Source organism: Priapulus caudatus, unplaced genomic scaffold (genome assembly GCF_000485595.1).
Source record: "Priapulus caudatus unplaced genomic scaffold, Priapulus_caudatus-5.0.1 Scaffold3620, whole genome shotgun sequence".
NCBI classification, from domain to species: domain Eukaryota; kingdom Metazoa; phylum Priapulida; class Priapulimorpha; order Priapulimorphida; family Priapulidae; genus Priapulus; species Priapulus caudatus.
In genome coordinates this window covers 1-15247 of record NW_014580681.1, presented here as the reverse complement: position 1 = coordinate 15247, position 15247 = coordinate 1, and the positions used below count along the sequence as shown (strand labels likewise).

Sequence of the window (15247 nt, the reverse complement as noted above, 5' to 3'; positions counted from 1 at the left end):
GTTATGCTGCATAAATCCTATCAGGTCCGCCACCTTATTCTCTCACAGCCATTTTTCTGCTTCTCCTCTTCCACTTTCTCGGCCCCTTCAAATCCTTCCTTATCTACCGCGAATAACACTTACTTCGCTCTTCATCAGTCTTATCCTCCTTTCACCTCTCCCCTTCCTCCACTCTCCTACCGTAGATAGAAATTTCATGTCACGCTGTCCAACAGATTTCAGTTGCATGATCGTAAATTATTTCAGTATTTTGAAATAAAATTTCTTATTTGACATAGCTTAATATTTAATATAACCTTGATAAAATCCTTTCTCAGCTCATATGCATAACGCTACTGAACAAACTTATGGATAAGAAGATATAATAATATGCTAATTCATGCTCCAAGCAAACCTAACAAAAAAAACAAATAGTAACCAAAGTACTTCGACCATCGAAGCATCGACCAAACGTACAAGCAGTTTTAGAATAAATTTAATACCATGGAAATTGTCCGGGGAAATTGTTCGGATGGAGGTGATTGTACGTGGGTTTATTGTCCAGGGAATGATTGCCTGGGGGTGAATGTGCGAGAGGGAATTGTTCGGGGGGTGATTATCCGTGGGTTTATTGTCCAGGGATGATTGTCTGGGGGTGAATGTGCGAAGGAGAATTGTTCGGGGGGGGGGTAATTGTCCGTGGGTTTATTGTCCAGGGAATGGTTGTCTGGGGTGAAAGTGCGAGGGGAAATTGTTCGGGGATGGAGCGTAATTGAACGGGAGTTAATTGTCCGGTGGATATTGTGCGAGGGGTAATTGTACAGGGGTAATAGTCAGGTGGTGATTGTCTGGGGGTCGGTGAGGGGAGAGAAATTGTACGGCGGTAACAGTCAGGTGGTGATTGTCTGAGGGTCGGTGAGGGGAGGGTAATTGTACGGGGGTAATCGGCAGGTGGTTATTCTAGAACCTATACATATACACACATATGTAATATATTACTACTTCAGGATTGTGCTGTTCCAAACTAATAGTAATACAAACTAATGTAATGGAATGGAAAATATAGATACAACTTTTACATACTAGTATTACTACTACTATATACTACTAATACTTACAAAATAATTTGTCCCACAAATTCCGTGTGCGCGCGCAACAGAAATAACCGTGAATATAAAATCACAGACAACATTGTCAGATAATGGCTGCTCGAGAAATGCCACGCCAGCGTCAACACACACAAATTCACAGCTTCAGCGGTCACGTGAGAACGCTATGTGACCAAGCGGCTTCCTTGCATGTAATACACATCACACACGCATTTAGTTTCCTCTGTAGACAATACGGATGCTCGCACACGCGCGCGCACACACACGCATGCACACACGCGCGCACGGATACACACACGCGCACACACGCGCTCACTCACACACACGCACATACGAGCGCAGCAAGCACGAGCGCACGCAACGCGCACACACACACACGCGGGCACGGAGGCACATGCGCACACACACACACACGCGCTTACACACGCTCACACACGCGCACGTACGAGCGCAGCGCGCACGCACACGCACACGCACACTCGCGCGCGCACGGACGCACAAACGCACACACGCGCGCACGGACGCACAAACGCACACACGCGCGCACGGACGCACACACGCGCGTACGGACGCACACACGCGCGTACGGACGCACACACGCGCGCACGGACGCACACACGCGCGCACAGACGCACACACACGCGCTCACGCACGTACGAGCGCAGCACGCACGAACGCACGCACATGCACACCCGTAACTTCTATCCATTTGAGCCATCATGGCATCATAGACGTTAAACATTTTTGCAACGGCTTCGGAACAGCACTTATATTATAACCATCTAGCTGCCTGGTTTTTGTTATATTAGGAGTACACAAATGAGAGATGATTTCTCATTCACACAAGCCTGCGTATATTATACCTTTTTTGTTGTTTTTATGCAAAATGCACTTCTCATAGCCGGCGATGATTTAATTTCCACGTTAGATGACAAATAAACTATGACTAATTTCCTAGTATGTTTAATCATGATTGAGCTATTCTATTTTAATAATATTTGTGTTAACGTATATGTAAGAGTAAAAGAATACTGCATGTAACTACTGCACTAAGTTAAACTCATAGTGAAACAATAAAATATTAATACGGTATGAGTTACCTGATGCAATATATTGTATATGTAAGATGTCGTAGATAATGAAGACGGTAACAGCAACCTACCATAGGCGCAGGAGGAAGACCACCGGGTATAACATACATTTTACTATGTGGCCAACAACTCGCACATACAACTTGTCAAAGCGCCATTCTCCACGCGTCTGCCTATTCTGCTCGGACTGTTCGCAAAGTTCCCGTTCTCCCTGCCAAGGCATATATCAATGTGGCACGCACATACACGCATACGCCACATCTACGATGGCCTGCCTTGTTGGGAATGGATGGGAAGAGTGATATTATCTCTGTATGCAGCTTTGGTACGGTTTGTCTTGACTACGTTTTTTGTACGTGACAAATTGCCCATCATCGTGCTGTCAATTTATATTGCGCTTATTGATTGCATTAGTGTACTACTATATATATCTATAATATATATTATCAGTGTCGATGTGTATACAGCCACGCACTTTATAGTGAGAAAAACGTGCATGCCTGTTCAATATTAATTTTCAAAATTTTCCCTACCAGAATTACAAAAGTCATATAGTTCATACCAATGAAGCCACTAAACAATAGATGGTAACAAGGAGAATACGAACAGTACATTACATTTTATTTTATGTTGCTTTGAATACATCTTGCGACACAACGCCATTCGTGCAGCCGTGATATGAAAAAGCACCATGGTGAATAATAAGACGTACACTGTATTCGGATTCCAGCTGTATATAGTTGCTTTGAGCTCCCGATAAGATTGCTTTGCGACAGGCACATAATATGCACTTTGTTAAAGTTTCACCTCGCCAAAATACTTAGTACTTATTAGGAGAACAAACTAGATTCGTCCACCAAACTCGTTTATTTCAGTTCGTGCAGCAATAGAAATGCTTCACTATAAATGCCATAAAATGGTATACCAGGTTGCTATAACCTAATAGCCATGGTGGGATCGACAAAGAGAGGACAAAATTATCATTTAATTACCGTTCATCCTCCCCTGATAACACATAGGCCTACCTACTATTGAAAGTTTGGAACAATTCACTGCATAAAATCTAGCACTTTCTTCAGAGTGACCACATACCGAAAGCATAGCGTTTTTTGATGAACACTTACTTAGGTATGATAGATGCAAATCGGATATTAGTATATCAAATTATCTGAAAATATAGGATAATTAGAGATCTGTTACAAATTTAACGGTTGTGGACAGTACGTGTACACCTACATCTTGTGAGTGTTGCCAATAATATAATATTTTCATTATTAATTTCCAGTTAACGGCTTATCATATAAAAGAAAACACCAGAGCTACATAGTTGACTGACATGAGTGCATTAATAAAGATGATCTCTATTAATTTACTCCTGGCTATATGTCTATGCTTGGAAGCGTTATGAAATCATTGCATGAAAACGAAATAATTTCTATCAGTATCTTTACCAAAAATATCACAGATAACAATTAACAAAGACATTACAATACGACAATACATTTGATTGCACGTAAAGTCCCCCAATATGACGTCACAACTTGAAAATTACTGGCTCTTCTTTTTGCACATCAAACCTGGTGCACCATTTACTGTGTTACACATGTACAACAAAAATTACGTGTGCCTTGTGCGTTAGGCAAGTGCGCCGTGTGCGTTTGGACACGCCCTAGCACAACGCATGCAGTTGCGCTAGGGAGGTACGTTGTGCGGCTTTTTACACATACACTACGACTATACGTGACTGATCAAAAACACTGTAATAACGTGTATGAAAGCGCATGTTACACTTCATTGCATCACTATGCACAATTTCGAAGTGAAAAGAGTTAACCCGACCTATATGCAGCATCAATCAACATTAAAATGAACCAAACCCTAAAACAATTTATTTTACCAGTAGGTATAGTCATCTGCCCGTGATCTTAAAACTATAACACTCGTTTTACGTTCAAATCTGCGATGTAACAATAACAGCTATTCATAAATACATCTATGGTTAATCATTTTAGGTCGTTAAATACAAAGAAACAGTTTTAATGTTGAGCTTGTAGACCTTTACATTTAACACAGGTATATGCCTTGACTAATTTGAACCCTTTCCCCATTTTTCCCCCCACTTAAATCCCGTTTGTAAGGGTCGTTTCTGCTCCACAGTCACACTCACTACGAAGACAACATGCATTTCACAAGGTCTCCAGGTCAGTCACACGTTCTGCTTGATATGTAACATTAAAGAGGAGTAATACTCTAGGATTCTCTAACAATTAAAAAAAATATTCCCCTTGAATCCTGAAACGAGAAATTTTGCATACAGTATAATTTTGACCTGATTTAGCTGAATATATGGCCGCATTTATATGTGCCTTTTGACCACAGACATGACAGACCTCCATTTTCACAAGAACGATAGCTTCTCTTACTATCATCCTGTAATAGGAAGATGAAGTGTGGAGAAGGTAGCAATTTAGATTATGCTCCCGACACTAATCCTATTCCTTACGTTACATAGAATTCAGCTACCCTTTAACTTGACTTCAAGTTTATACCCATTCTGTACAGGTAATGCATGTCCTAGAGAGAGGAAGAATTCATAACAGCAAAATCAATCGACATTTTCATATGACTTAAAATGACGAATAAATTGACCTCGACGGGTTTTAAAACCTTAAATCAGCAATGCAAAATGTTTTGTCTTACGAGACCAGTCATGGTGAGCTAATCGAACTTGCTGTAAGTAGTAAACTTGTGGTTCATGGCATGACTTTCATGTCAATCAGCCCTTGCATTTGGGACACAGACATACGTCACTTCGAGTCAACATGCCCAATGGCTTTCTCCACTAGGTGAAGCAGGTGTGGTAAGATGGCATAGTTGTGCAGTGAGCTGTCCCACAGTAGCCTCGGATTCACGTAATACCTGTTTGTGAATATAGATCAGGAGTCAGGGCGATCATTAAAATCAAACTGAAATAGACGAAATGTTTTACAACTGAATGTATTCAAATTAAGTCGTGGAAGATTCTGGATACAAGGAATGCACCCACAACTCCTCAGGTCAAGCAAACAGTTACCGTCAAAAGTACATAGTGTATAGATATTAATGAGAAAGAAGAGGCCTGGTAAAAAGCAGAAACAAGACACATTTGCGACTTGTCTCAAATTGGGAAATATGAAGGAGCGATACTGATATGCTGGGAGCACATAGGTATAAAAAGGAGTTTATTTAAGCTATATTTCTTGTACATGAATTAATACAATGGCGCATTTGCAGTACCTGAAGTCAACCGAGTACTGATGAATAACAAGGGTCCTCAGCTTGGGACTGTTGTCCATGATATCACAAAGTAGAGAAAAATGGTGAAGGAGTTGGACGGTCTCCACCGCATTCAGTGCTCGCCCACGAATTGCCTGGAGCACTTGGAACATTTGTGCACACTGCAGGCTCACAAACTGCTCCTGCAATGATCAGAGAGCCAACCACAATCATCTCTGTTGCACCTATTACCACAGTTAAGCCATGCCTGTCGAAGCAGTGTGAATAAAATGAGTTACACAATAAAGATGATACCACGGCTATAATGATACTGAACTAATTATAAATGATCGTGGTATACTATATACATATATATATATACAGGGCTACCGCTGGCGTTCGCCACCTTCGCAAAATGCGATAAATAAATAATGGCGAGTTTACTACACTAAGTGGTGAATAACATTGGCCAAGGATTCAACTTCTCAGAAGATTATGATTGACTAATGAAATCGTCAAATTACAGTGTCGTGTCATAAAATGTTTTCATACACCTCTTTTCTCATACCCATCATATCTGTTTATGCCTTGCATAGCACATACGATAAAGTGAACACTGACTATAATTTTTAATTGATGGCTAAAAAATAACTTTGGTGGCTCAAGTCTTATATTATAGTTATCAAGTATATATATATATATATATATTACCACCATTGCGATAGTATATATGTACATACGTAACATTCTACAACCTCATGGATTAAGTAAACAAAGTCAACATAACATGTTTAAATGTATTTTCTAGACCATATTCAACTATTCAAAATTATTTCCTAATATGACAATTAAATGCACATTGCAGTTAATATAGATTGATGTACTTGTGGTATATCCTGTGTGCAAAATTGACCGGATGATAAGCATTGAGTTTAGAAATTAATATGGGTTGTTAGAGCTGTTTAGAATAATACCAGCGAGGACTGAATCGCAAGCTTGTTCACCAGCCAAGCTATGTTGAATTTGCTGGTGCCACTCCCTGTTGGTAACCAGCTGATCTGACGACCCATTTGAAACAGTTCATACAGGAGGGCCACAGCTGCCACCATCAGTTCCTCTTGCATTTTGTATGCCTGCAACCATGAAATATATAATGAGTACTATTGCATATTCCTAAAATCTGTGTACTGACGAGATGATGAACAAAATAAATTTATTTGTAATTATTTATAATTTTGGAGATTTTTTTAATCGAGTTTCGGAATTATGGAAACCAAAAGCATGGCTAGCATGTGAAAATTCAGTCCCCACCTCGGTGTCACTTGATTCTGCATCTGGCCTCACAATCGTATGGATGTTGATTAAGACATGTAACAAGTCAACAGTGCACTTACCCCTGCAGCAGATGTAAAACACAAGCTGTTAAACAACAAATATGCCCCAATTCTTACTAAAAACAATTCCAGTCATGTAGTTTAGACAGGACACTGGACAATAGGCATTTAAAAAAAAGACGTGGCAATAAACAGAGACTATACTCACCTACCCATGCAGAAAGGCATGAAGCTCCATCTATTTACCCTTCTATTTATCCATACATCCATCCACCCATCCAATCCCAGCCATTAACCCACTCACCACTCACGCAACCCATACATATATAGGTAGGCCCCGTTTTACGATGGTCCATTTTACGACTTTTCACATTAACGACCTTTTCAAATTACCTAAACAAGTGCCGCAGAGTGACAGCGCTCAACTGACGTGTACTGTAGCCGGGTATTCTTCTGATAAACTCACTGGCAACCAAATGAAGTGCGCCCTCCCGCCACCGCGTTTGCGCTCAGAGCATATATCTAGGATACTACTAATACAGATCTAAAATCTATGATAGCTATATAGACTTTGCTATACCGGTAGTACAGTAATAAAGATACAGCTGTGTTAACATGTTATCATGGATATGATCGAGCGCTGAGCGGTATGGTAGTGGTGGGGGGAGAATTGAGGAGGGGGCGGTGGAGAAGGCTCTAATAGCAAAAGCAGTTGACGCGAGATGGACGTGCAAGTGTCATCAATAATCAAAATGGCATCACCCTTTGTGCGTGATAACCTCCCTCCATTGAGTTGCTAAAATCCAAGTATATTCAGGCAGGCGAGAATCTCACTCAGCTGCGAGTTAACACATCTGCATTGCAGGTTGCCAGGCAATAATTATGATTAGTAGTGCGCAGTTCACCCCATGCATGCATAATGGGCTGCCCCATGTTTTGCCTACCCACGCGAGCATTCAGGTTCATTACAGTGTGCTAATACAGGGTGCTACTCAGGTGCTAATACAGACTGCTTTAGAAAATAATATGATTTAAGGAGCGTAAACTTAATTTGTTCAACAAACATTTGCCTTTGCAAATGAACTGTGTAACTGCAGCCTCACATCCACAATAGCAAAAGCAGTTCAGTCCTTTGTTAACAGTCAACAAATCAAATCCATGTTTAACCCTCCTCTTAAGGGTCAAAAGGTTATTCGACACTTACTCTTCGCATGTCAGCGAAAGTACATTTTATGGTCCTTTCAATAAAGCCATAAAAATGTAGGTCACCGCTGAAACAAAAAAGTTTTTCAATCGCTCTGTCAGACCATGTCTCTAAAAATGTCTAAATCTCTGCCCTGTGCCCCTTGACCTTTGACCTGTGACCTTCAATTTCGGCACAGTGATGGCTTTTCCTAGCATGATGTATACACGACTATCAGAGCCTAGGTCGAGCCGTTTAGATTTGTGCCGCAATTCTGCATTTCCTCCTTATACTTAAGTTAAGGAGGAATGTTCCCCTTCTTTTACCCTCTTGACCTTTGACCTTGACCCAGCTTCGACATCCAACTCGTTTTCGGATTACCCCACCACGTCCCGACTTTCGAATCCGTACATCGAGCCGTTTAGTATTTGTGGGCCAACTGTTGACGGATGCACGCATGGACGGACGCAGCGTCATTGTGATTCTAACAAGCTGCATCTGACTACAGTAAAACCCGCGTATAAGAACATAGATTTTTCCAAGTTAGCCTCAACATGTTTTATATAATTGGTGCTTACTGAAAAATTAGGCTCAAAAGGTTTTAAATAGGTTCTTAATTGTTTCTACTCTTTATATGTACTAGCTGAAACCCGCGCTAGGCGCGGGCTTAGTGACTGTGATGCATGTGTTACCAGTACAGTAGTGTTATGTGTAAGGTGTTTATATGGAGAGTTTTAGTGTGTTGCACCTGTTTTTTTTTTTATGGTTGAGATAATATTATATGATATATATATAATATAATATATATAATATTATATTATTAATAGATATGATTGTTATTGTTGAGCATTGCAATTGGCATTGGCATTGCCAATGTTATGCATCGATATTGTTGAGCTCGTCTTTTTTTATTTTCCTGTGTTTCTTTTAAGTCTTCATCTGCATGGAAAATTAGAACCTACTTTAAATCTGTAGCCTAAAACAGGTTCTTATGTAAAGGGGTCTAAATGGGAAATTTTAGCCTAACATGTTCTTAAAATCTATGTTCTTATACGCGGGTTTTTACTGTATGTCAGATGAGCTAAAAATTAAAAATAACAACAAAATCGCAACTCAATAACACATCGCAGCAACGCCTGCGAGGCCAAACATGCAATACGTGCTTCCTTTGTTTTTCGTGGTGCATTGTGGGTGGAACGATAGCATTTAATTGCATTATAATTTGGTCTTGTTTTACAACTTTTCATTTTACGACAATGTTTTACTGCAATGTAACCCTGTCGTAAAACAGGACCTACCTGTATATTATAGATTTAACACAACATACTTATGCAGATAAGGTCTATGTCCCCCTGACCTCTGTTTGACCTGGCTCATTTAGCTATTACTGACTAATATATATATATATATATATATAATATATAATATATATATAGGGTTAGGGTTAGGGTTAGGGTTAGGGTTAGGGTTAGTCAGAAATAGACCCTACGAGCCATATACTTATACTCGTATATTTTATTATTAACTCACCTATTTTCTCTGAATATGTTTAGTTTGTTTGCTACCATGTCTGTATCTGTCATCATCAAAGTGATTGTCTCCAAACACAAAACAGCCAGATCTAGTTCATCCAGATAATCTGAGGTTACAGGCTGCACCACCAGATGACGATGCAGGTGATTTATAAAGTACCACAGCAGCTCTGCAGACTGCAATGACAAACAGCAATAATATTGATGAATTATACTGGCCATATTACTGGGGTTATTAATCAAACTAATCCACCAGTGCCTCATCTGTGTACTAATCAACACTGTTTGATGTAAACCCACTATCTAGCTTATCTGATTGTACAATGTGCACTACATCGTGATTATCAGGATGGTTGAGTGTGTGCATACATGCGTACATGTGCCTTTGTGCATGCGTGCATGTTTGTGACTGCGTGTGTGCACATTTGCCACAGTAAATTGTGTTTTGTATAAGGTACTTGCATCAGATGCATGTCTGCGTGTGTATTCAATGTGGTAATCCAGAGATTCACATTAGAATGTTACTGCTAGCAACTAGCCAGCCATCCAGGTAGCCAGCTGGTTAACCATAGGCATTTTTTTATAAATTTTTTAGGTTCCTAGTTTTTTACAATATTAAGAAGCATTCTATGATAAAATTTCCTGAATTGATCAATATAGTGTGTCCAAGGCATTGTATAGCAGCTTAGTGACGGTTATATGTGACACATTCATGTTCACCGGTTCTCTGGCTGATTGCAATGCATACATACATGCTACTCAACTAATGTGCGTGCACTCTAAATAATGCTCATAGGGTCTATGTCCCCCAGGGTAGTGCCGGAACGTACCCTGGGTACGGTCTGGTATACCAGAACGTACCCTGGTCACTATATGATATGGTTAGGGTTAGGGTTAGGGTTAGGTTTAGGTTTAGGGTTAGGGTGTAGGCGTAGGCGACTCCCTAGACTCGTTAGTGGAGTAGGCAAGGTACGGTCTGGCATATTAGATAGTACCAGGGTACGTTCCAGTATACCGGACCGTACCCAGGGTACGTTCCGGCAGTACCCTGGGAGACATAGACCCTCTCAGCCTAAATAATTAATGCATACAGTCAGTCTATGAAACTCAAGTCAATTGAGCAATGCTCTGTTGAACGATTTCGTACCTATAGTCGGCACCATATTGTAAATTCAAGACATAAAAGTAGCTCACTTTCCAAAACAGCTTCCTGATGACAAAGTACCTCTGTGCAGCTGCGCGAAGCTCAGAAACGAGGCTGTATGTCTCGCGCAAGCTGTTGTTGGGACGCATGATTTCCCCATGAAGCTGCCAGTAGAGGGTGCCCATCTGTTCACTGTCAACATAAATTAATATCTCACACACAGCTCACTGTCAGGAGTTTCATTAGAAGTCGGCCCAAGGTGCACTTTCTCCCACACGCCGATTGTTTTATAGCATTTTCTACCGCAGCCAGCAGCTGTTTAACATGAAATGGCCTCATTTGATCTCCCCTGATACTTTAAATCATAAGCCTTGTACAATCGACACAATATTTAGTTTAGTAGCTAAGCAGCAGTCAACAGCCCTAAAAGGTGCCAACAGAAAATGGGGGGGGGGGGCAGTAGACCCATAGATCACGAGAACGTCATGTTTTAAAGGTGTGTTACTTCATAGCATTCAGCTACATAGTATTAACTAATAAGCTCCTAGAACATCTTGCAACAGTGAAGGTTGCAGAAAAGTGAAGATGATCGTGAGTGAATGTGAAAGAAAATCAGTGAGTCAGAAAAAGTGAATCAGAAAAGTGAATGTGAAATGAAACAGTGAAGATGATCTTAAAAATATTGAAGGTGCATGATACTCTTGCACACCTTGTAAGCTGGCTAGTCTTTCTGGGCTGTATAGCGGCACTCTTGTCCATCGCAAGTGAAGCAACCTGGAAGTAACGTTTGAGATAATTTAAGAATTTAGACATAAAATCCCATTTAATCTAACAGGTATCATGAGTAATCACTCCAACACTTTATCGATGGGACAGGGTAATTAGCCATGGCCATGCCCAGTTTAATAGCGATGGTTTAATATAATAATTAACGATTAAATAATGATGTCCCGTTGATTGTTTATAATCATAAGTTATTCATTTGCAGCAACTGATTAGATAATCAATCATGAAAACAAATAATAAATCACCAAAGTTTGCTATTAGAAGTAAAAATAACAGAAAGTTCATAGCAAATTTATTAATAACATAAATATATTAATAAAACAAGCCTCATAAATATATCTTATTATTGGTAGTTTTATAGCTTTCAGAAAGCATACTACTAACACACCTACGAAACAATACTATGGAAACATACGCTAGGTCGCTTGGTCTCATATCAGATAACATAAGGTCATGCATGCACTATGATGATTAACCAATTACCTGGCTATAAATTATTGATCAGATGGGTGTAACCAGTAAACAATTATGAAATTCCAGCCGATTCCCATCACTACGATTAATCATTGTGGTCTATCTAGGTGATTTTTCAACTTACAATTTGATATCGCTGCCAGGCACTGCGAATAGCTAGCAGCATCGGTGAAGTTTTTTCGAGAATATACAGATGCAGCTCCGTCTTTCTGTTGACAGTACTTCCTTCTGCAGCCGTGGCTTCACACCAACTAGCATCCGAGTGAATAATCGCATAATGAGATCTGACGCAGACAGATTGAAAAATACAATGATTACTCCCTCAGAGCAACTGTTTTACATGCTTCTTTTTGCATGTGATAGTGGTGGTGGGGCATTAGAGGTAGACAACACTCCAATCACATCCATTACCTAAATGATACCAATTTACATGCAATGGCTGCTGTGATGCTCAATTTTAATCACATAAATCATGCAAAATCCATCAATATTACAAGACATTACAAAACCTTTTGCACCATATTATAGATTATGTAACAACAAAAAGATGATTACATACGAGAAGTACTGTACTCTGCTCAGTATATAGGAGTGAGAAGATCACTGGCCTTATTACATACAGGCAATTAATCACATTGAGAAAATGCTAAATAAATATAAAGAGAATAAAATTGAATTGATGAAATTCTATCCAAATAACATTTTATATCATGCAATAAGATATATATATAATTAACACAATATCAAAATGGATAATATTATATATATATATATATATATATATATATATATACCACCTATACACCAAGTGTCGCTCATAGAGTCATGTCCCCCAGGGTACTGCCAGAACGTACCCTGGGTACGGTTCGATATATCGGAACGTACCCTGGTAACTATTTGATATGGTTAGGGTTAGTGTTAGCGTTAGGGTTAGGGAGTAGGCGTAGACGACTCCCTATAGACTCGTTAGTGGAGTAGGCGAGGTATGGTCCGGCATATTAGATAGTACCAGGGTACGTTCCAGTATACCGGACCGTACTCAGGGTACGTTTCGGCAGTACCCTGGGGGACATAGACCCTCTCAGCCCAAGCGTCTAGGGCTGCTGATATGATGTACCTAGGAATATACATACCTTGCATAGTTACCCTGCAATGAACCACGATCTGGCTGCTTTCCACTGTCAAAGTCCAAGCAATCCGGCCTTACATCTTGTTCTGATGATTCAGAAGCTACATTTACAGTTTCACTGGCATTCTTCAGAGAGGAATGTGAGTGGTTGTCAAATGACAGTGATCCAGTAGCTGACTGTAGTGAGTGGCTTGAATCAGCAGAAAGTGTATTCTTGAATTCCTCCAAAACAGAGTTCTGTGGCATGTGGCGGTGACCAAGCATATTATGAGTGTGGGGAACATTGTGCATGTCACTCCCACTCTCACGCAGCCTTAGCTTGCTCATCTGTCTTTCATCAATGCTGTTGCTCATGCCGAGGGACAATGAGCGTAGTGGGGCATTCTGTGAACGCTTCACCGGGCGGAACCAGGTCTCATCGATGCTTGTGCTAAGCTTGCAGAAGCGTGGCTTGCGATTGGGAATTGGTGCTGTTGTCTGTGGAGCATTGCTTGGATTCTCCAATAGCAGAGAAAAGGTTGGTTTTCTCGACAGCTGCTCCTCAAACAATGACCTAATGATAACAACATGTAGTTCACACATAACGGCTGCATCATTTTCACAGCTCACAAAGATTATACTATTGTTAGCAAGGTCAAACAAACATGTAGATGTGTATTTTCAGCTAGTAAACCCTGAATTACTAAATGAGGATACTTTAATTAGCTGAAGGAATAAAGTATTACCCTACATTGAGCATCTATGCAAATATAATATCTAGCTATCTAGATGCAAATCTAAGCAGTATTAATTTGTACATTTATGAAATAGCAGCCATGCTGATGCCCAGAACACACATAATTTATTGGTATCAATCCAACCTTTTAACAGCATCGTCAATCTGCCGTGGGGAATAGTTAGGCTGTGTCTGACCACTTTTTCGCTTCAGCTGTGTAGTTAACGTGATGGTAATGTGCTGACTGGAATTACGGTACTCGCCAGACAAGAAGTCTGGGAAATCGTGCACCTATTGTAAATGTGCATGGTTATAATATTTTTACAGCTAGTACTAGTAGTTGTAGTAAAATCTATTATTATTCACTGCTGGTATTATCGCATAAGTACCGTATAACTAAACTTTAACTACGTACAACACAAACATCTGGGTTGTAGTGTATATAATCTAATCGTATTATTTTTTGCATGTACGCACAAGTAACTTTTTAATTTATAAATTATGATAATTAATAATAATATATATCATCACATGAAACGGTGTAATCATTACCATCCAGTGGGGTTGGTGTTTGCATGAATACTATAGCTCTAGTACTATAGCCCGCGTACAGTTGCCGCAGGCCTGTGGCAACTGTACGCGGGCTATAGTACTCAGGGGCAGATCCAGAGGGTTTGGGTGACCAGTTTCCATAGTTCTGATGTACATATGCGAGCATGGTGAGCACTGCAAGCGCCAAAGGCGCGCAGCGCAGCTAGGGGGTCCGGGGGTATGCCCCCCAAGAATTAAAAAAAAAAGGCTATATTTGGTGCATTCTGGTGAATTTTGAGGGTCAATTCTGAAGATTTAATTGGTTGCATTTTTTTTTTAAAAACAGTAGTTTCTAGTAGAGAAAAGTAGTAGAGAAGTTAGTACAAATTGTACAAAATAACAGGAATCACCTGTGATTTTTTTTTTACCCAGCCTGTGACCGGTTTCTGGAAACTGGTGCAAACCGGCCTAAATCCGCGCCTGGTACTAGAGCTACATGAATACATGGTACATGAATAACTAGACAGAGGGCACTCAAAGAGAGTGCATACCTCCGCGAGTGTGTAACATGTATACATGTGTATAACAGCTGGCTCGCTGCTGGCTGCTGCTGACTGGACGCCCTAAAGCGAGCTGCTGCCGACTGGACGCCCTAAGGCGAGCTGGTGCTGAATCGATCGATCGGTTGAGCGTGTGTATAACAGCTGGCTCGCTGCTGGCTACACACACACACACGCGAGCGATTGCATGACCTCCGTTTGCAATGCGGAGGTAATAACAAGAGCTCTTGATAATAACTAGCAGTTGTTATAGTATATGACCGCCAGACGTCGCGTCGAGAAAGGGGTGTGTGTCGCGTGGTATGCACGCATGGTGTAGGATCAATTAAAATGAGTTATTCTAAAAAGATATCTGCGTTGACTTTGCATATGCGTGAGCATCAAACATAACAGTAGTAGTAATATTAGTATTATTACTACTACTA

The 15247-nt window shown here is 40.3% G+C and overlaps 1 protein-coding gene across 1 annotated transcript; it reads right to left on the bottom strand.

The window, feature by feature from the left end:
• Positions 1 to 2779: 2779 nt before the first annotated feature.
• LOC106819526 (uncharacterized protein C12orf56-like) lies at positions 2780 to 14022 on the bottom strand (the record flags this gene model as incomplete). The annotated part of the gene is given in 10 exon segments (XM_014824145.1): positions 2780 to 5098; positions 5456 to 5637; positions 6409 to 6567; positions 6746 to 6830; positions 9482 to 9660; positions 10678 to 10819; positions 11337 to 11401; positions 12012 to 12171; positions 13021 to 13569; positions 13877 to 14022. Coding segments are annotated over 10 exon segments (1779 nt in total), but the record flags the coding sequence as incomplete, so codon positions are not given.
• Between the last annotated feature and the right edge of the window lie 1225 nt (positions 14023 to 15247).